The 20,828-nt window shown below is 54.0% G+C and overlaps 8 protein-coding genes and 1 non-coding gene across 9 annotated transcripts; 6 read left to right on the top strand and 3 right to left on the bottom strand.

Annotated features, from left to right (window-relative positions):
* Positions 1-231: 231 nt before the first annotated feature.
* GUITHDRAFT_t102 lies at positions 232-305 on the top strand. Its single transcript has one exon. It is a non-coding gene; the product is annotated as a tRNA-Met (tRNA).
* Positions 306-1,301: 996 nt separating this feature from the next.
* Positions 1,302-2,863, top strand: RPA1 (replication protein A1, 70kDa; the record flags this gene model as incomplete). Its single annotated transcript, XM_005822145.1, has 5 exons — positions 1,302-1,499; positions 1,558-1,709; positions 1,797-1,881; positions 1,928-2,034; positions 2,086-2,863. Coding segments are annotated over 5 exons (1,320 nt in total), but the record flags the coding sequence as incomplete, so codon positions are not given.
* A 63-nt stretch (positions 2,864-2,926) lies between these two features.
* On the bottom strand, positions 2,927-4,385 carry GUITHDRAFT_166041 (hypothetical protein). The gene is made up of 7 exons (XM_005822146.1): positions 4,338-4,385; positions 3,953-3,981; positions 3,707-3,902; positions 3,536-3,653; positions 3,421-3,490; positions 3,278-3,372; positions 2,927-3,232 (listed from the first exon to the last, which is right to left on the bottom strand). Exons 1-7 carry the CDS (start codon positions 4,367-4,369, stop codon positions 3,089-3,091), a joined length of 684 nt encoding a protein of 227 aa, XP_005822203.1. The 5' UTR covers positions 4,370-4,385; the 3' UTR covers positions 2,927-3,088.
* Positions 4,386-5,412: 1,027 nt separating this feature from the next.
* Positions 5,413-6,330, top strand: GUITHDRAFT_146635 (hypothetical protein; the record flags this gene model as incomplete). Its single annotated transcript, XM_005822147.1, has 1 exon — positions 5,413-6,330. The coding sequence occupies one exon, from the start codon at positions 5,413-5,415 to the stop codon at positions 6,328-6,330; it is 918 nt and encodes a 305-aa protein (XP_005822204.1).
* A 105-nt stretch (positions 6,331-6,435) lies between these two features.
* On the bottom strand, positions 6,436-7,665 carry GUITHDRAFT_118571 (hypothetical protein; the record flags this gene model as incomplete). The annotated part of the gene is made up of 5 exons (XM_005822148.1): positions 6,436-6,531; positions 6,617-6,672; positions 6,730-7,377; positions 7,429-7,519; positions 7,645-7,665. The coding sequence occupies 5 exons, from the start codon at positions 7,663-7,665 to the stop codon at positions 6,436-6,438; spliced, it is 912 nt and encodes a 303-aa protein (XP_005822205.1).
* A 243-nt stretch (positions 7,666-7,908) lies between these two features.
* On the top strand, positions 7,909-10,512 carry GUITHDRAFT_158754 (hypothetical protein; the record flags this gene model as incomplete). Its single annotated transcript, XM_005822149.1, has 8 exons — positions 7,909-7,951; positions 8,382-8,581; positions 8,833-8,961; positions 9,177-9,254; positions 9,514-9,617; positions 9,690-9,825; positions 10,142-10,207; positions 10,426-10,512. 8 exons carry the CDS (start codon positions 7,909-7,911, stop codon positions 10,510-10,512), a joined length of 843 nt encoding a protein of 280 aa, XP_005822206.1.
* A 362-nt stretch (positions 10,513-10,874) lies between these two features.
* GUITHDRAFT_146637 (hypothetical protein) lies at positions 10,875-14,180 on the bottom strand (the record flags this gene model as incomplete). The annotated part of the gene is made up of 9 exons (XM_005822150.1): positions 10,875-11,610; positions 11,655-12,847; positions 13,063-13,185; positions 13,207-13,251; positions 13,323-13,431; positions 13,621-13,685; positions 13,734-13,794; positions 13,849-13,934; positions 14,145-14,180. The coding sequence occupies 9 exons, from the start codon at positions 14,178-14,180 to the stop codon at positions 10,875-10,877; spliced, it is 2,454 nt and encodes an 817-aa protein (XP_005822207.1).
* A 3,735-nt stretch (positions 14,181-17,915) lies between these two features.
* GUITHDRAFT_58115 (hypothetical protein) lies at positions 17,916-18,275 on the top strand (the record flags this gene model as incomplete). The annotated part of the gene is made up of 1 exon (XM_005822151.1): positions 17,916-18,275. A coding segment is annotated over one exon (360 nt), but the record flags the coding sequence as incomplete, so codon positions are not given.
* A 1,326-nt stretch (positions 18,276-19,601) lies between these two features.
* GUITHDRAFT_80012 (hypothetical protein) lies at positions 19,602-20,084 on the top strand (the record flags this gene model as incomplete). The annotated part of the gene is made up of 2 exons (XM_005822152.1): positions 19,602-19,709; positions 19,833-20,084. Coding segments are annotated over 2 exons (360 nt in total), but the record flags the coding sequence as incomplete, so codon positions are not given.
* Positions 20,085-20,828: the final 744 nt, after the last annotated feature.

Genomic DNA, 20,828 nt, shown 5'->3' on the forward strand with positions numbered 1-20,828 from the left:
TGACTCGAAAAGTTGCACTGTTAGTTCTCTTCCGAGGCTTTGTGACATATGAAAGTTTCTCCCACCCACCCACCCCCTGTATATCACTGAGTCAATCAGGACAGTACCTCACCCACCCAACATTTTCCATTCAAAGTACCGTACGGGTCAAAGGATAGCCGCCAAAGGGGCCACCCCACCTCCCAGAAGAATCCGAGTATATATTGCTTTGAAGTACACCGCTGGCAGGCAGCCGTGGTGGCGCAGTTGGTAGTCGCGTTGGTCTCATAATCCAAAGGTCATGGGTTCGATCCCCATCCGCGGCAATGAGAACGCATGCCTGAAACTTTTTGCTCGTGAGGGTGTTGCTTCAGAATCCCAAATATGCAGAGAGGTTTTGAAATCTACACCGTAATTTTCAAATATTTTTTACATACTCATAGCCACTCCACTTTCCCGCGTAAATGCTACGACGGGCGGAGGAGTGTAAGGGGAGGGGAGGGAGGAAGCGGCAGGGTCAGGACAACCCAGAGGCTAGCGATGGCATGTTGGGTAGGAGAAGAGAAGAGGGGGGAAGGAGTAGATGCCATCAGTGCAAGTCACAGGATGAGTTCTGAGCAAGACATTGCTTGAAGTTGTTTTCGGAAGGATGTCTTGGAAGGGATGAGTCTAGCAGAGCCCGCTTCACAGAGAGAGGATGTTCCTTCACAAAGTAGGAATATGATCTCTGAAAGATTTCTCCTTACCATAAGATCATGAACATTCCCGCTGACTTTGAACATGGACAGGAAGCATGTCTGAAGATCTGACCGAAGGAGGCGTCGAGAAGCTCTACTCCACGTCGAACATCGTGAGGGCCAACCTGCAGGCCATCAATGTTGGAAGACTGTCGAACGGCAACCTCAAGTTCGTGAATAGCTTCGTCCGGCATTATTTGCTAACACCTTGGTATCAGGCTGGGTGTTTCCGATGGGAAGTACTTCACAGTTGTGCTGCTCAACCAGAAGGAGCATCTGCAGGAGGTCATCCTCAAGGAAGACTTCATCAACAGCATCATCGAGACAGAAACTCTCCGAGTGTCCCAGAAGGGCAACTACAAGATCCTCATCCAGGATGTGGTTGTGAAGAAGCACTTGGATAGCGTCATTGGCTCTCCCATCAAGTACTCGGCCAACTCGGAGGATACCACTGCTGATGCTGGCAAGGATGGCAAGGAGCTTGGAAGCCCGGCTCCGAAAGGACCTCCCCAGTCTTCCCCTGCCTCTACTCCTCCCAAGGTTGAAGCTTCTTCGTTGCCCTTGAGTCAGCCTACCGTCAACCGCGTTCCGATCGCAATGATCCATCCCTATGGAAGCTGCAACGTGAAAGCCAAACTTATCTCCAAGGAAGATGTCCGGCGCTTCAAGGGTAGGAACAACACAGACATGGCTGTCTTCAGTGCGGTCGTGTTGGATGACTCGAGCGATATGAAAGTCACCTTCTGGAATGAACAGTGTGAAAAGTATCATGATTCTTTGGTGGTAAGCTTATCATTTGCTCAGAAGTTTGCATACAGATCAAACTAATTGTTCCTCAAAGGTTGGACAATGGTATGTCTTTTCAAAGGGGAGCTTCAAGGTTGCGCAGAGCAAGTACAACAACACCAAATGTCAGTATGAGATGACAGTCTCGACGAATACGACAATTGAAAGGTGTCTGGAGGAAGATGCGCCGCAGGTTTGCATCAGTCTGTGCTTGCAACTCATTCCTCTAAACGAAGTATGCAGGTGCGATTTGACTTTGTGAGCATTGACAAGCTCGCTGCGATGGTTAACAAGGTACATGATTGAAGTCAACTGTCTTTTGGTTGAAAAAGGAAATTTGCAGAATGTGGACGTCATCGGAGTCGTGCAAGAAGTAGAGGTAAACATCCTGTCCACGAATTTTAGACAAACTAAGTGGAATGTAGGCTCTTGGAGAAATTACCATCAAACAAGGAAGGGACAGTGGAAAGCAAAAGAGCAAGAGGAATGTATCTCTGGTGGACAAGTCTGGCAAGACTGTCAGCATTACTCTGTCAGTATTCTGTTCTTTGAGCCATCTCGTTGTTTGACGGCTCTCGCGCAGGTGGGACAACCATGCGGAACAATTTGACACTTCACACGCTACCAATCATTCTATTCTTGCAGTCAGAGGTGCGAGGGTGAGCGATTACAACGGCTGCTCTTTGAGCACTCTACGTTCATCCATGCTCCAGATCAACCCAGAGACCCCAGAGGCTAAGGACCTGCGGGAGTGGTACTCCTCCTGTGACTCAGGAAAATCATTCCAGCCTGTTGGCGAAGGAACCCAGGCTGGGAAGGGACCCGGGGGACCTGCTCCCAGGAAGCTGATTGAAGCTGTGTCAAAGGAGTCACTGGGCTCCAACACGAGCAAGGCTGACATCTTCACCATCAAGGCCTATGTGACGTACAGCAACACTGAGAAGCAATGGCAGTATCCGGCGAACCCGGAGAACAAGAAGAAAGTCGTGGCGAGTGGTGACGTGTGGATCGATGAGTCCACTGGCACTCAGATCGACACATGCCAGCGGCGTTACATCACGACCTTTGCTTTCATGGACCTCACCGGTCGGCAGTGGCTCACCTGCTTCGACGAACATGCGCAACTCATTCTCGGAAAGTCTGCGGACGAGCTGTATGAGATCGAGTGCACGGACAAGGTGGCGTTCGAGGGTGTGTGGAAGGCGGCATACTTCAAGGAGTACATGATCAAGGTGCGCGCAAAGGCGGAGGAGTACAAGGGAGAGACACGAACGAAGTTTTCTGTGATGAGCTTGGAGCCAGTCAACTACGTTTCTGAGTCGCAGCACCTGATCAGCGAGATCCGCCGATACCTCAAGTGAATAAGCCGTGATGTGTGCTGAATGCCAACGACCTTCCTGTAATTATCACCGCGTCCTGCTCTTCCACGCTTGTAACTTTTAAAGAAGAGTACTGCCTCATCGGCGAATACAACCTCTAAACATTCGAAAAAGCCCTTCCTCGCGGTCTTAGTGCGATGTTCGTACATCAACAAACTTAAACATGACTCTCCCTGCCTTGTGACCTTCAACATAGGCTGCTTCACTTCACTCTTGCTTCTCGCTCTTGGTCGCTTCCTTGTCTGCCTCCTTCTCAATTTTTCGTTCTTCTTTCTTTCGTTCTTCCTTGTTTCGTTCATCTTTCTTGAGCGTGTCTGCCCTTGGGATGGAGTTGTAGATCGCATCAGACACCTTGACACACAGTCACTGACGTCACTCGCAGCTGCGAAAGGCGACCTGCTGCATTCGGCTCCTGACCTTGGACACCGCGTCCTCAACCTGCCGCTCGTATTTGACGTACACAGACGGCAGGGAGAAGGCGAGCAAGTATCCTGAGAGGGCATCGTGAGCGCAGGAGCATGCATCACGTCCGACTACACCGATGAGCATCAGGGTGGCGTCGGAGAAGATCAACCCCAGCCGGTACAAGATGTATAGAACGATGCAGACCTGCCTCGACTTGTCAGGGTCATTCACGAGTTGAGACCTTGAGACCGAGGCAGCCGACACGATGTCGAGGAGCTGCAGCATGTCGAAGTACTGTGCTATCTTGCAGTTGACATGCTCGCACAGGCTGCTCACAAACTCTGGGCTGATCTGAGGAGGCGGGGACCTTGCGGAGAAGGATTAGGTGGAGTTGTAAGGGAAACCACACGGGCTGATCACCGAGCGTCGGAAGCTCTTCCCCTCCAGCGCAGCAGGAGGTTGATGAGCACACTGATAACAACATGCAAGCACAGAAAGATGGAAAAGAGAGACAGCAGAGAGTATCCGTAGACAAATATCGCGCCGTATACTGCCAGCCCGCCCACGAACACCTTACCACTTGCCCACTTATCCCTCCAAAGGAGGACGTCGAGGGCTGCAGAACGGATCACTTGCTTGTAAACCAGATGTACATGGACTTAAGACCTGGTCTCATGAAATCCGGGACAACGGTTCTGCAAAATGTTCAGCAGGGGTACCAGAAAGTGTGCAACTCTCAGGTGGGACAAACTGTCCTGTGAGATCATGCGTTCCCTGCCTCCCAGACTGTGCTAGCCTCCTCATCACTATGTGTTGCTCTTGCTATGATTGTATACAGATCGTTTCCTCTGTGCCCTCTCTTCGCCCTCCGCACGACCTTGTCTTGGAATACTGCCACCTTACCAACAAGTACCTCAACCTCCTCCCCCCTCTCCTTGTCCTCCTGCTCCTGCTCTTGCTCTTGCTCCATGGACCAGCATCTTCTCCTCTATGTCGCCATCGTCGTCGTCGTCGTCGTCGTCTCTTCTGCTGCTCCTCTCCTTGCTCTTACCTTCTCTTCGTGAAGTCGATAACTTCAGCCATCTTTGATGGAGGGGGCGCAACTTCAAAAATTTCACTCAAATGAACTTTCGGATCATGCCATGGCCGGCGGGCCCCCGGGCCGCCCCGGGCTGGGGCGGCTGAGTAGGCCGCGCTAGTCGAAGAGTAAAGTCACTGAGTGGCCGGACTGAGGTCCGCTTCCCTGTTGCCCGGCCGGTGATGACTTCAAGTTGACTTCGACTCGCCTTTCCTGTCGTGTTTACTCAAAGTTAAGTTAAAAATCAGTACGAGGCCTGTCAGTGTACAAACTTCACGGCGCGGCTGTACGGTAGACTCGGGGCGCATGGCGCACTGGCAGGACTCGGCCCTGAGAAGATCCGATCGCCGGGACTTCTTTACTCAAAGTTAAGTTAAAGATCAGTACGGGCCCCGGAGTCCCGGGGGGGGCCGGCCCTAGCCCGGCTGAGCCGGGAAAGTTCCGACGACTCCCGGACCGTCCCAGAACTGAGGCGAGCCTGAGCCTGTGATGACGTGAAGAGCCGATCCGATCAGGTCAAGGACGACCGTCCGATCGGAGCTGATACTGCCACGGTCAGGAGGAGGAGGAGGACTCCGGGAGATCCGGGAGGAGATGGAGGAGGACGTTCACAGTGTCTAAGCGAGGATGAAAACTGAGCCTCTCGTGTTGGTTTGGCTGGTTTCTCCGACAGATCTCATCGCTGTCCGATCAAGTCCGGAGAACGGTACGCCGCAGGTTTCAAAGTTTGGGAGGAGTCCAGCAGGTCAGTCGGTCGCCGCCAAGCTGTGAGATGAGAGGGTTAAAGCGAGCGTTCCTAGCCCTTGTCAGTGTGGCACTCGTGTATGTGCCGATGTCAATGTCACAACTATGGCTGTTGGGCTCTAAGAAAGAACCGGAGATGGTAGGGTATTCGAGGAGAGGGGGGGTATTCATGGTGCCGTACAGCATGCGAGCAAACAATGTCAACTTGTCTGTCTTTGTGAACACGTCACAGCAGTCCCTCTCAACGACGAGTGCGTTATCGGCGGGGACAAACAGCTCCGTGCCAGCAGCAGTTCCCCTCGCCATGACGCTCTTTGTCTTTGCTGATTCGAATTCAAGGAGCAGCTATGCAAGAAACATCGAGAGCTTGTCCTGCTACTCCAAGCTCAACAGCTTCAACTTCGTCCTCTTCAGGCCTGACTCATTCCCTCAGTGCAAGGAAGCCGTCGGTTTCTTCTTCAGGAAAGTCTGCCATGTCTTCTACTACCTGCTCAATATCCCCGCCGATCACCACGTGGCAGTGCTGGATGCTGATACCGCGATCGTGAACTTCGACAAGAAGATCCAAGCTTGGTTGGTGGGCAACAAAGACATCTGGTTCTATCATCGATTCCATAACAACGAGGTCATGGCGGGAAACTACATCGTGCGGAACACAGCATGGAGCAGGAGGTTCCTTCTGGACTGGTACATGCTCCACCCGGGGAACAAGCACGAGTACTCGGGCATGAACGCAGACAATGGAGCTCTCCACTGGCTGCTCCTGCATCGTCTCGTCCGGCCAGTACCTGAGAGGTGCAGGAGGGAGGGAAAGGGAAGCGACTACCCGAAGTTCGTTGCATGCTTCCATGCAGCGGCCAACAACTCGGGCTGTCGAGGGGGGGACTGGGAGAGAGTCGGATTCTTCCGGCATGGCGAGGGATGGGCGTACGATGGGTGGGTGATCCGATACAGATGGTCCAATACGACCTTCATGCACCATGCGATGAAGAACCCAGTGATAGGAGGGCAGTATGAGGGTCGACTGCTGCCCCCGCGCTCTTGCGAGGTCACTTCCAAGCTGCCTGCCGACCGGTACATGGTGAGCGAGGGCGAGATGTCGTCTCTGCTCAGATCTGCGGCGCTCACAGCCCTCCCTGGCCGCAAGAATCACGGGTACAACCCCAACAGCTGCATTGTGAACGTGAGGCCGGCTGGCGCTTGCCAGTCAACGCCATGTTGATGTTTGTATGTGAACGAGGTAATGCCGAGAGGACGCATGTTATCCGAGTTGATTTCCAAGATTGCTAGCTCTGTGCGTAAAGTCTTGTCAAGTTCGAATCCCCTTTCATGCTGCCGGCTCGTCAGCTGGGGTTGTCCTAGCGACGTAGTCTTTGCCTCCTGGCCGGAGATTTTCCGGACGGCTGTCTTTGCGGATGTTTTTCTGAAACGAGGAGTGAGTTGGAGACGAGTAAAGGGACAAGTGAGAAGGAGGCAGACAGTCTTCCTTCAACTCACGATGCCCTCACCTGCCTCGATCGAGTTTTCTTGCCTTTGATCCTCCTCCTCCTCGGCCTGTGGCCGTCTGCAGCAGAGATCAAGAAGAGGTGGAGGCACAGGGGTCGCCTACCAGGACGGCGACCGAAGTCGTCCTCCTCTCGTTCTTCCTGCTCGTCTGCCGGCTGCTTCTGGTTCGAACTCCCTTGCTCTTGCTGATCTTTGCGATGCTTGGGATGGGGAGGGATTTTCTCCTTCTTGTCTTCATCTCCTGCAGCAGACTTCTTCTTTGAAACTTCTTGAGCGGGTTTGATCTTCTTCTCTCCTTCTCTCCTCCTGCTTTCCTGCTCTTCCTCTTCCTCTTGCTGCTCTTGGCTCTTGTTTGCATCTACCTGCTCTCCGGCCTTCTTCTGTTGTTTTTTCCTTCTCTTCTTCTTGTTCTGATTGTTGTTTTCTTGATCAACAGTCGTCAACACGACTGGTTCCTGTGGGGGCTTACTCTTCTTTGGCTGAATCGATTTCGTTCTGCTCTCTTCATCATTGTCCTCATCCTGAGCCTTCCGTTTCTGAACTGATCGCTCAATATGCTCATCTTTCTTCTTTACCATCTTCTTCAACTTTCCAACCAGACGATTGTTCTCATCGCCCTCTGTCTTGAGTGCCTGTTTCATCCTATCAGTCCCGCATGCCTGCCAACAAACTGCATGCGTGCACCTTGGAGTGAGGAACAAACTTTGAGCCCAGCCCAGCCTTGCAGGGCGAGAGACAAGCAGGTCAGCATTAGTTGCTTCTTCTGGACATCAGCATCGTCAGAGAGGAAGGGGTCATGCAGCCAGGAGTGAACCTTCTTCGAAGGCTACAGCATCCTTCACTGCGGACTTCATGCTTTGCATCCATGATGCAGCGATGTTCAGAGCCTCTCGCTGCACCTCGACCTGACTTGGGAGTTAGTTCACTCAACACATGAGCTGCTAGTCCCTCTCTCCTGCTCCTGCTCCTGCTCCTGCTCCTGCTCCTGCTCCTCCTGCTCCTCCTGCTCCTCCTGCTCCTCCTGCCCCACCTGTTGAGCTTTCGGCGCCATGGTCTCCTGTTCCTGAGAAAGGGGTACCTGATTATCAACATGGGGTAGTATTTCAAATGGTGGGGTCTATGATACCACCGGTTATTTCTTTGACATAGAACAAAGTTGTTCATTATTGGAGTATAACAAGGGTACAGTATTTGAAAGGGGGTACTCATAATTCATGTTAGATTATACCGGGTAGGGGTACAGGGGGTACAAAGGGGTGGGAGGGTGGGGGGTGGGAGCACGTGCGATGGCAGGATGGAAGTTGTAACTCCAGGGCAAGAGATCAGAAGCGAAGCAGGTGAGAGGAGGAGGAGGAGGAGAAAGATGTTATTGTCGTCGACATGACGATGTTTCTGTTGTTCATGATGATGAAGAGGAGGAGGAGGAGGAAGGGGAGGAGGAGGAGGAGAAGTTGAGGAGGAGGAGATATGGAGGAGAGCAGAAGGAGGAGGAGAAGTCCAGCCAACGCAGGAACAAGAGCAGGAGCAGCCAAAGGAGCAATGCTAGGACAAAGGGAGCAAGGGCAGGAAGAAAGAAAAATCAAATCAGAGAGCAAACATGTGATTGAGGTCGATGGTCATGGTAGGGTAAACATGAAAGGACACATCTAGCGCTGAGGGGAGGGAGGGAGGGAGGGAGGGAGGGAGGGAGGGAGGGCAGGGTAGTGGAGGAGATCGTTGAGCGTAGATAGATGAGAAGCAAGGCAGCGGGAGATGACTGGAGTGCAGGGTTCCTGCGGGGGCATGGGACGTATGTGTGGAAGGGCAAGCTCATAGCGTCGGTGGCGGGGATAGTCCAGAGGGTGAACAAGCTGGTGTCGGTAGTGCCACTGAAGAGCCGATATGGAGGACAAGTGGGAGATGTCGTGGTGGGACGAGTCGTTGAGGTCGGACAGAAGCGTTGGAACCTTGACATTGGAGCTGCTCAGGTTTGTGAGAGGAGGGGAAAGGAGCGAGGAGGACGTGGAAGGGGGAGGAGGAAGGTGGAAGAGGGGGAGGAGGGAGGGGGGAGATAAGGGGAAGGTGGGAGAGGGAACAGGAAGGGAAGGGAGGGGAAGTAGGGGAGGGGGGCGGTGAGAAGGAAGGTTGTTGTTGTTTTCTCCTTCAAGTAGTTTATTCTCCTTTGCTGCTTCAAACTTTCTGAAAATCATTTTTTCCTTCCTTTCTCTTTCCTTTGCAGTCGGCAGTGTTGATGTTGTCGTCGGTGAACCTGCCGGAGGGAGAGCACAGGAGGAGAACGTACGAGGATCAGCTGAACATGCGAACGTTGTTTGTGGAGGGCGATCTTGTAAGCGCGGAGATTCACCAGGTATGGACAGGACAGGAGAGGACAGGAGAGGACAGGACAGGACAGGACAGGTCAGGTCAGGTCAGGTCAGGACGGAGGGATCAGAGACGAAGTTAAGGAGAGCAGGGGGTGGGGGTTGAGGGGACGCATAGAGGAGGAAGCGGAGGGGAGGAACTGGATGCGGAGATGGGATGGGGCAACTTGAAGTGAGGTTCGCTGATTGTTTGATGTTTCAGTTCTTTCAAGATGGTTCGATCTCCGTTCACACAAGGTCATCCAAATATGGAAAACTGCAGAATGGAATGTTGATAGAGGTAAATCACCAGTGAAGAGCAGACAAGACCGGGTGGTGGTGGAGGTGGAGGAGGAAGTAGTGGTGTTAGTGATGATGATGATGATGATGATGATGATGAGGAGGAGGAGGACGAGGAGGACGAGGAGGACGAGGACGAGGACGAGGAGGACGAGGAGGACGACGAGGAGGAGGACGAAGACGAGGAAGAGGAGAAGACGAGGAGGAGGAGGAGGAGGAGGAGGAGCAATATTGTATGGAAGTTGCTGATTCTTCCACAGGTCCCAGCATACTTGATTCGGAGAGCCAAACAAGTACTACCCTTCTCTTTTCCTTCCTCCCCCTTCCATCCTCCCCGCGCTCCTCCTCATGTGTTGTCTTGCCAGCACTTCCAACAACTTGGAGAACTGCAAGTGTTCCTCATCATCGCTAGGTCCCTCTAGCCTGCTGCGTCAAGGTCTGAAGTTGCCGCTCACAGCAACGGATACATCTGGATCACGCATGTGCTCCCTCCTGAGGCCGGGGAGGCGGGTGACATGGACGAGCTGGAGAAGTTGGGAGGAGGGCGGCCAGCGAGCGAGGAAGATATGTATGTCCCTCCTGCTTCTCGATCCTGCTCCTCCCTCCCTCGCTCTCCTCCCTCCTCTCTACCTCCCTCCCTCTCCTTCCTCCTCTGTACCTCGCTCTCCTCCCTCCTCTCTACCTCCCTCCCTCTCCTTCCTCCTCTCTACCTCCCTCCCTCTCCTTCCTCCTCTGTACCTCGCTCTCATCCTCCCTCCCTACCTCGTTCTCCTCCCTCCTCCCTCGCTTGCTCTCCTTCCTCCTCCCTCATTCGCTCTCTCCCTCCTCTCTATCTCATTCTCCTCCCTCCTCTCTCCTTCGTTCTTTTCCTCCGCAATTGGCTCACAGACTTGCAGGAAATGTTTGTGCAGAGTCAGAAACTCAATCCTGGCCCTTGCGAAATACCACCTTGAGGTTGTGCGAGGGGAGAGGAATAAGTTTTGGAGAGAAGAGGGGAGGGAGGAGGAGAGCAGGAGAGCAGGAGAGCAGGAGAGCAGGAGAGCAGGAGAGCAGGAGAGAAGGAGAGGAGGAGAGGAGGAGAGGAGGAGAGGAGGAGAGGAGGAGAGGAGGAGAGGAGCAGGGAGGAGTGGATGGAGGCGAGATAATCTGTCATGTTGTTAATTTTGTTTCAGATTTTCTCAACCTCCATTCTTGACACCTACGAAAGCAGCTTGAAGCTTGATATTGAGTTGTCTTCCATGCTCGATGACGGTAACTAGATGATGACAACGATAAAAAGGGTGGTGGTGATGGAGATGATGATGATGACGAAGATGAGGAAGAAGAAGAAGAAGAAGGTTTGACGTCATTCCAGATCTTTCGGAGAAGATAACTGAGAGTGCTAGAGCAAGGAGAGATGCTTCACTGAGGTATGAGACCACTTTGTGTCAACATTACATGACTGATTTCTCTTGCGCAGGACTGTGGTGGAAGACTGAAAGAGGACGAGGATATAGAAGATGTAGATTTCTTTCATTACAAAACTTTACAAATGTGTTACTAAGATGAACTCTCCGTTCTCCTCCAAGTCTCCTCCTTCCCCCACTCCTCTCTCCGCTTCCTCCTCCCCCTCCTCTGCACTTCAAAGCTGTGGCAGCTTGTCGCTCTTCAGCTTTCTCATGCTTCCTCTCAAGTTGATGATGGAGATCCGAGAGGACGAGGCTGTTCCGTGAAGCAGCGTCTCCTTCAGCTCCTCCTCGCTCCTCCTCCTCTCGCGCTCGATCTCCGACGGCCCGCTCGCCCTTCTCCTGCTCCCCACGGTAGACCGTGCCCTTGAAACCTTCTGCTCGAAGAAGATGAGGTTGGAGCCAGCAGAGCTCAGCCTCCTGATATTGAACAGCGCGACTTGCTCGTTGCTGCTCCTCCTCACATCCGACTTGTAGCTTGCGCTCACCGTCCTCCCCACCCGCTCCCTCCTCTCCTGCTCCCTCGCGTCTCCCGCCTCCCTCCCGTGCACGAGCCTCACCTTCACTTCCATCAGAGGGTCCACCACCGCCCTCCCCTCCTCCGCCGACGCCCTCCGCCACTCCTTCCTGAACGGCGTCCCCATCTTTGTCGGCTCAGCGGTGAAGGGACGATGAGAAAGAGCCTGGAAGCCTTCCCCTCTCATCTCCTCCTCCCTCCTCACGGCGCCGTTCTCGTCCTCAGCTGAGTGAGTCCTGCTGATGCAGTCCGGCATCTCCTCCAGGGAGCAGGTGGAACACCTGCTGGGCATCCCGATCGAGCTCTCCGCCTCCTGCCCGTCCTCAATCGCCTCCTCCTCCTCGCAGCAGCATGAGACTTCGTCCTCGCACTCATCGCTACGCAGCGTTGTTCTCCTGCTGGCTATGTTGTTCCCGTCCCGCCGCTCATGGGCAGGCACTTGCTCAGTCTCGTCGGGTACAGCTGATCCTTGTGCGGCCCAGGACCCTCTTCGAGAGGACGGGGGGAGGCGCCTTGGGGCGGCAGGGCGCCGGCATCAGGAGGAGGAGCATCTGCAGGGGGGGTAGCCGTGTCGGTCACAGGGAGAGGGCCAACAGGATCATGCGAAGGAGCAGGATGGGGGGGAGGAGGAAGAGGAGTCGGATCCTTCTTCTTGAGCAGGGGAAGTTGCCTTTTGGATGACACAACGGCGACAGGTTCCTGTAGAGGAGCCATCGACGTGTTCCTCCTCCTCATCGCTCTGTACGGCTCCCTTGTAAGGTCCTTACTCGAAGCAACGGGTGACGAGACTGTTCGTTGCAGCTGCTCCTCCTCCTCCTCCTCCTCGAAGTCCCGGCTGGAGCTCGCCGCTCTCGTCAGAATGGAGCGCACAAACGCCTCCTTCCTAACATCCTTCTTCTCATCCTGCAAGGCAGAGGGCACGGAGAACGATCGATGCATCTCCGTCGCTGCATGGTCCTTGCCGGAATCGAGGGACCTCCTTGTCCCCCTTGAAGGCCGTCGGGACAAGGAAGAGGTGGAGGAAGCGGAGGAGGTGGAGGAGGTTGACTTAGTCCTTGTCATCTGGCTGCTTTCAAACATTCTCTTCCTCTGCTGGGCCAGTTTGACCAGCTCCTGCAGGATCTCCTCGCATGACTGCGACCTGTCCACCTTCCCTGCCTTCCTGCGCTTCAGCTCCGCGTGGAGGTGCTGGGAGTGCAACCTGCCCTGCAGGAACCTTCGGAAGGTGTCCCGGCTGATCTCCAGGCAGGAGGAGGGGGAGGAGGCAACGATTGTTGCGTTCCTCTTCTCGTTCTTGATCAGCCCCGTCTCGCCAAAGAAGTGCCCCGGGAGGAAAGAAAAGACCTGGTTCCCTCCTACCAACACCGCTACCTCCCCTTGCACCACCACGAACATAGACACCGACTCCTCCCCTGCTCTCACCACCTCCTCCCCCTCGCAGAAGTGCAGCAGCCTGGACTCGCTCCCCAGCCTCTCTCGGTCCTCCGTCTGCAGCCACGAGAAGATGGGGATAGGGGCGAGCAGCTCGCCCATGGACAAAGCTGCGTCTTCCATGACCTTGTCAAACGTGGCCTGTAGCTCCAACCGCTTCTTTTCCTTCTGCTCATGCACAGAGTCGACGTAGCACTCCTCCTGCGCACCAGGGCGTCAGAGACCAGAGGAAAGGGAACAATGGAAAGGAAGGAATTGAGCCACAAAGGGCGAGAAGGTTTGGGTGTCCAGAACAACGAGCGCAAAGAAAGGATGGAGCGAGCAAGGGGTTGAGCGATGGGGGAGTGAGCGGGGGAAGAGAGGGAGGAGGAGGAAAACAAGGGATGAGGAGATCTTGGGAAACAGTAGGGAATAACCTGATTGTTTGTGCAAATAGTGCAAGGACTGCAACCCGTGAAACAGGGAACTTTGAGTTGCAACTTGACCATGTGTGAAAACTCCTCCTGCATTGCAGATGAGTTGCTGAGGTCCACAGCTATCTGCCAGAACAAAACACATACACCGACATAGTCCTCATTCTCATCATCATCACAATTGTGATTGTCCTGCAAGACTGGAAAGCACGGGCGCGGGAAAGAGCTACAAAGGCGGGAGCGTCCAAGAAAGCTGTTCTCACCAGGTCAATACAGCCATCTCCGTTCGCATCGTACTCCTTCAAAACAATGTCCAAATCTTCATCCGTAAACCTCTTCCCCATCATCGCAAAAGCTTTCTGGATCTCAGACCTGAATCGAAGCGATCAGCCGTCAAAGGAGGAGAGAGAGAAGGACCAAGGCGAGAGAGCAGAGGGTAAGAAAGAGACAAACATACGTAGCAGTGCCAAGGAGGGAAGACAAAATCAGCAGCGCTGCGACAGAGAAGAGTGGGAATGTAGAGCAGGCGAGGAGGACAACACTGAGGCGGAGAGTGCTGACCTTTGCAAAGTCCCGCTCGCATCCTCGTCAAATCTTCGAAACGCTTTTTCAATGCTGATGTTCAACTAGCAGAACGAATGAACGAGTCGACAATGAAACGATCTTGCACAAACCTCGTGCGGAGAGAGATTCGCAAACCACTTTGCCAACGATTCACCCGCAGCATTCAAAACGCTGTTGACAAGAGCAGTTAGTCTAGCCGTTTGTTTGGGTGAAATGTAAGTTCACTTTTTGGCCTTGGACAGAGTATCTCCCAGGATTTGAAAGGTGTCGTTGAGCTCGAATTCCATAAGGTCAAGCCTCTCCAACAAGAGCTGCAGGAAACGACAGGATAAGAGATGAAGTACCGTCAAACTATTTCGCCCATAACTCTTCCTTTCGCACTCTTCTGCTTCATTATCGTCTCAGGCTCTCTCAATCTGCTTCTCTGTCATCTCCCAGCCCATGTCAGCTGACTTATCCCAGTGCGGACTAACGAGCCTGACTTATCCCTCTGCTCTCTTCAACTCGGTCTTCTTCCTCACCGCCTCCGTCGACTTTCTTCGTTCCAGCATCGCCATCTTGACTGGTCCACCACGACCTGCACTGGTGACCACTGTCCACCAGTACCTCGGAATGACCACCCCTTCCATTGCCCCCACCGCATCACTTCCAGACTCTGTACCCCTCACTTTGACTTGAAAATAACCCCTACTTAATGTACCCCACCCCTCAGTTTCAAGTCCCTTCACAAATCGGCTGATAAAATTGGCACGTTTTATCCGGTGAGGACCCCACCCCCGGACACAGGCAACCCTCCACCCCTCAAGACACTACCCTACCACTCACGGTACATCGCCCAACTCCATTCTTATGCCATATACCCCTGTGTTTCCCTTCCACAGGACCCGTTATGAGAATCAAAAACTTTTGTTTACCCCCCCTTTATGACCCTCACAAATTGTCCTCACTGGGTGACTAGACTGGACCTGGGGCCTTAGACGGTCTAGGACCTCTTACGAATATCCTAGGACTTACAAATCCGCACTAAGACCAGATGAAGCTCCTAGCACCCTGGTCTAGCAGACATACAAATACGGTAGCCATTTCCAAGCCTCAGCAGTCGCACTGGGTCCTAGGAAGTGACTTTTCTGGTCCTAAAAAGGTTCCTAGTCTTGTCCTAGGAACCTTCCGTGCTGACCCGCTTGTGTGTAGTAAACTTGGGGGGCTTTCGCGGCGGGGCCCGGGCGCCGCCCCTCCCACGCGCCGCCAGCCTGGCCGGGCGCACACCGCCGCGGCCCGGGCCCCGCGCCGGCCGGCGCCCGGGCCCGGGCCGGGATCCGACGGCGGCGGCGATGGGGGACGGACGGCCGCGCGGCGGTGGCCCGGGCCCGACACCCCGCCGGGCAGCCGCGTGTGCCGCCTTGCAGTGCAGTGACCTGTCCGGCTCACCGTGGGCCGGGCGGGGCCTGGTTCGGAAGTTCATTTCACTGTCAAATGAACTTGCCCAGTCCGATCGGACTCGGCGGTCGGCGCCCGCCGGGAGCCTCGCGGCGAGTCGAGCCTGACTGGCAAACAAGCGGCCGGGAATTCAAGTTCTTTGCGGCGGCGGCGTTCAACGGAGTCCGAGTTCAGCGGCGGCGCCCTCCCGGGGGCCCGGCGGCGGCACGGCGCCGCCGGCCGGGGGCCGGGGCGGTCCCCGGGCCCGGGGTGCAGTGACCGTACAGTGGTGTAAGTTTCAGTGCCGGACTCCGGTAGTATGATAACCTTGTAATCGGCCGAGCCCGGGCGGTACTGCGGCCGCCGGCTTGTACGCGGCGCCGGCCCGCCGCCGGCAGACTCAGCGGTCACTGTGCGGCGTTCAAAAAGATACTCAGCGGTGCCCGGCCCGGCCAGAGTTGACTGAAGTCAAGTCACACGAACGAGTCACTACTGTCAAAATTAGTTAACTTTAACTTTGGACACAGCTTGGGTGTAGGGGTGGTGAATGAAAGGGTGGGTGATCAACCCTCCTACTATCCCAGAATTGAAGAGGATTTGAAGGGATCGGCATGAACTTTTACCAAGTGGGGTGGGTCCTCGTAACGAGTTGGGCAAGCCGCTGCAGGGAGGCTGAACTAGGGTGGTGGGAATTTGAGCTGATGGGGGTGGGTGGGGGTGATTTCCGCTTATCACACCGGTTTTTATCTGAGGGGGAGGGGTGGTGGGAGGGGGTACTCGTTGTCCCTACGGTAGAAGGGCCATCGTCATGTATATAGAGGGGTGTGAAGTGACATGCAGTTCTTGATGGACTGAAAAGGTAGGGTATATACACGAAAAGTAGTAGGTAGGGGTACTCCGCAGAATATTCCTCAGAGGGGGTGGTTTCAAGAGGATGGCATATTCAATGAGCTACGCTGTGGGTGAAGTGGATTTGACACCATAGGGGTACTGAACAGAACAGGGGTAGGGTGGGGGGGTATATGTGCTGCTGTCAATCCTCTGGTGTAGCGCAGGGATGGAGGGGTGTAAATAACTTGGTCGAACTTCGAGGGGGTGGGGTACTCAGATTGGAGGGGTGGAACAGAGTTTTGTTATGGACGAGGCCGAGGGTCGTTAGAAGGGAGGGGTGGGTGGTATTGTCGGGTACATGTCACTAGTGTAAAATTGTAAAGCACCGGTGATTCATAGTGAATAAATAGGGGTACGGAGAGAGTATGATGAAAAGGGGGGTGGGGTACAATACAAGTTGGGTAGGGTAGACGAACACGGAACTACAAAGTGAGAAATGGGCGGGGAAGCAGCGAAGGAGAGGGAGGGAATGGAGGGCAAGGAGAACAATGGATGAAAGTGCTACCCGATATTGTTGTAATCTTTCGTTACGAAGAAACCATGAAGATAACACTGCTTGTTCTGCTCTGTTCTTGACCGTTATGAGCCATAGCTTGTTTGTTGTGTCACTCGATCGAAAACCCACTATGGCGCATCTTTCTACCTCCTTCTATTGTGAAAGAGAGAACGAGGTTGTAACTGAGGCTAATCTCGATGTAGGATCAACAAAAGGTCATTGTGCAGCATGAGCGTCGCTCTTTAAACTTCACATGGTCATCAAGGCTACAAACACAGTTTCTGGTGGTGAGATGGAATCCGCCGCCAGGGTTGAAGTCAAAGGAAATCACTGCAATTCAACCGCAGCTGGTGAAAATTCTATCAAGTCTTCATGATCTGTGCCTCATTTCCGTTCCTTCAGCTTTACCTTTGTTTGGTCCGCCTCCAAGCCCCCCATGCTCAAGACCGGGTTCTGTGCGTTCCAACGCCAGCTCCCCAGAGCTGAATGGCATCACTGCGATGGACATACCACGCGGACCTGTCTCAAACTTCTGTAACATCAGGTATGAGTTGTTGGCCGTCTGGTTGTCTCATGTAAACTGCTCTTTGCAGCCTGCAGACTCGCCTGGTCGATGATCCGGATCAGTTCTCGTCCGACACAGCAACGGGTTTGATGTCCTTCGGATGCACGCCTCTTCTGACATCGACTTCAAGGTTCGAGTGGAAGTCCTCGAAGCCCGCGCATGCAGCATCCCCTCTTCAGTCAGGGACAGGCCAGCCCTGACAAGGTGACTGAACCGGAAAGGCTAGGCAGGAGGATTCGGAGGAATCTGAATATTAGCACGGGACATCGGTGGCGATGGCTTGCAGTGCGCGCATCGGTTCGATTCAGTGGAGACGATCACTCCAACCTTGCCCGCTTTTGTGGCCTGCAGAAATCACAAGGTCCAGAAGCGAAAGCCAGGGATGAGGAGTTGAGCGATGATGACGATCTTTTGATTTTTGCAATGAAGGCCAACGCGATGTTGAGACATGGGTATGCCATTGGTAGAAATCTCTGGAACAACTTGCAAGTCATAGATAATCAAGCTTCCTTGAACTCGTTTTCTTTCCCAGACTCCGATACAAACAAGGCGCAAAAGGATGTTGAAGGCTCGCAGCAGCCACAAGAGACGTGGGGCTCAACAGCATTGAAAGGCCTCAGCCTCCTCATCTCCAAGGACAAGAACTCAACGATAGGAAAGCGAGAGGATAATGCAGCTCAGGACATGAGTGAATGTGGGTCAGTCTCTGGGCCCAAGTCCTCCCCTCAAACCCCTTCGCATGCTTCGTCCCCTGATTCATGGACTGACATCATCTCCCCTCTCAAGGCCAGCTTGCAAGCGACAGTCTCCTCCATCAAGAGTTCTGCTATCACCGACCTGAACAAGCTCGTGCAGAGCCTCCCCGGCAGCAGGGGAGAAACAGCAGCTTCCTTTTTTAATCTGAAAGGCAATGGCGAGAATGTGCACAAGAAGAGGACGATCGTGACTGTAGATGGCCACATGTACGAAGGATCGTTTCTTGATGGTGTTGCACACGGCTATGGAAGAATGTCTTGGCCAGATGGCCAATGGTTCCAAGGTGAATTTCTGCAAGGAAAGAGCGATGGACTTGGTCGACGCGTCTGGAACAGCGGGCACGAGTATGTAGGGGAGGAGCATCGAGGCTTTCGACATGGTGTTGGCATTATGTGTTGGCCGAGTGGGAAGAGGTACGAAGGAGAGTTTCGAATGGACATGAAAGAAGGGATCGGCTTGCTATGGTCCAACTCGGGGAAATTCTATGTCGGCAGCTGGTCTAAGAACGAGCAGCACGGCTTCGGGTTGGAGCATGAGGACGGGTCGTTTGCTTTCGTTGAATATGTTAGGGGAAAACAACACAAGAGGCTGGGAATTCCTGTAGACTTGCAGAGGCGTATCAAGGCAAACTTGAACTCGCCAGATGAGATGTCCTTGCTTCCCCGTGACTTGATCTGCAAGTTGCTCATGCTTCCCCTTCCAGAGTACATGCGAGTCGCTCCAGCTTGTAGTGGAGAGAAGTCGATAGAGGTCGTGGAGCCAGAGGATGCTGGCAGTACAGGAGGAAAGCATCGAAGGAGAGGAAGAGATCGAGTTCGCTCAAGGCAAAGCCCACAGGGGTCAGATCTCTCAGCCTCAGAACATTCCGATTCTCGAGGGGACCAGTCAGACGATGAAAGGGAGGATGACGAAGAAGAGACGGTGCATCAGGACCTTCCTCCTCCCCAACGTCAATCGCGGTGGAGAGTGAGCATCTTGCATGGAGACATTGTCGCGATCCCGAGCACATCGGAAGAGTCAAACTTGGAGGAAGTTATCATTGATGAGACGGACCTGAGTCACCTGCGGCAGAGAAGCTTGCTGGAGGATAGCCTGGCCTCCTGCGATGTCGAAGAGCCTCTGGTTGTCGAGGAGGACTCGGGATCCTCGCTGAACTCGTCCGAGTGCTCCGCTAGCTCCGAAGAGGACGAGTCTGACGAGTCGTGGTCCAGCGGAGAGGACGGCAAGAGCAGCGCTTCAAGAGAGAGGATGTCAGACCGGATCCTCGAGATCGTGATGGGAGAGAGCTTGGAAAGGTTGGTGGACGAGGATGACAGCATGCCGCGCAGGGGAAGGGACGAAGAGACAGCAGACGTCGGCCTCGCCGAGCAACTCTCCTCGCAAGATAGAACAGGCCAGCAGGAGAACGCGGAGCTGCCAGCTGAGCGTCAGCTGGAGGACGCGGACGCTCAATTCCCTGTCTTGACACGTTTGCCGAGGAGCAGCGCAGAGAGCAACTGGACGTGCCAGGCTGTCAAGCAAGGAGACGCGAGGAGGGTGGAGGATGCCCTGCGGGCTCACGCTGACCCGAATGTGCTGAGCTCGACCGGTCTCACAGCTCTGCAAGTGGCTTCATTGGAAGGGTAAGAGAAGCAGAGGAAGGAGGAGAGGGCAAGAGAAGGGGGGGGGGGGAGGGAGGAAGGGATGAACGAAACGACAGAGAGGAGGAGAGGCACCAAGAGAGACAGAGACAGAGGCAGAGAGAAGAAGGAGGAGAAGAAGAGCGGAGTGGGGGACGAGAGGAGTAGGCGTGAGAGGAGAGGAGGACAATGGGGAGGAGGAAGCTGCTAATGGAGGCTTTGCAGAAAGGACGAGATTCTTCGGCTGCTCCTGAAGGCTGGAGGAGATGTCACTGTAAGATCAAAGACTGGCCTAACTTGCCTCCACTGTGCTGCACAGGAAGGGAAAGCGTCGACGTGTAAGGTGACCGAAGTCCTTCCCTGTCCTCTTCCTTACTCTGCCTTCTCATCCTTGCTCCGCTCCTTACTCCCCTCTCCTCTCCTTCGCCCTGCCTTCACCTTCAACCTCTGCTGACCCGTCTGCCAGATTCTCCTCTGCGAGGGGATCGATGTCAACGTCGCTACGTCACTCGAGAAGAATTCAGCACTCCATCTTGCGGTGCTGAATAGGAGGAGCGAAGTTGTGAGGCTCCTCCTCGAGCATGGGGCATCTTGCTCGATAGTCAACGTGGATGGCCTGACGCCGATGGACATGGCAAAGAAGCTAAAGGTGAGGAGGATGAGGGAGGGAACAAGCATTGACGTGAGCAACAGGATGGAAATATTGTGGAGGAGATGAGAAAGATGAGTAGGGAGCTGCCCGGAGCTCAAGTGTAGAGTCTGTAGAATGTGATGTTTTGTTGTTTGTTGTCAGTTGGGGATGAAATCTCTTCCCCACAGCCGTCTGAGTCATTCCATCCATCCTGTGCTTGTTCCTCCAAGGGATCATCATCGGACTTGTAGTTGAAGCAACAGCTTCATGAGCTGTTAACAATAGCAACAGCTTCTTCAGCTGCTAACAATAGCAACAGCTTCTTCAGTTGCCAATGACACCAAGTCTTGTTTGTCGATCTCTTTCGCTCTCGACTAGTAACAAATGGCTCAACCCTCCATGCACATTCCCTGCGAAAGTCTGAATAGCATCAGAACAAGCTGCAAGCCACAGCAGATTCGCAATCGGGTTTGCCAGGTTTAGAATAAAAGATCAAGATATCGAATTGTACAACTCAACGCCATCTGAAAACTCTCCATCGAACTCTCACGACATGACAGCGATAGCGAATGACGGCAGTCAAAACTGAGGGAGATTGCAACGAGTCTCCTTTCTCATCACGAGAATGATCTGCCCGTGAAAGCATCCGCACTCCTTGCCGTCTGAAGCATCGTCTTAGAGCTCTCCCTCTCATCTTTCTGCCTTCACCATCCCCCCTTCTCTCCCTTCTCTGCCCCGATGGAACGCCGAGGTGAGATCGTATCAGGGGTGAACTCTCCAATTGATGAAGGGACGAGTAGAATCTTGCAGGACCCGGAGAGACGCTTTCCG

Source organism: Guillardia theta, assembly GCF_000315625.1.
Source record: "Guillardia theta CCMP2712 unplaced genomic scaffold GUITHscaffold_130, whole genome shotgun sequence".
NCBI classification, from domain to species: Eukaryota; class Cryptophyceae; order Pyrenomonadales; family Geminigeraceae; genus Guillardia; species Guillardia theta.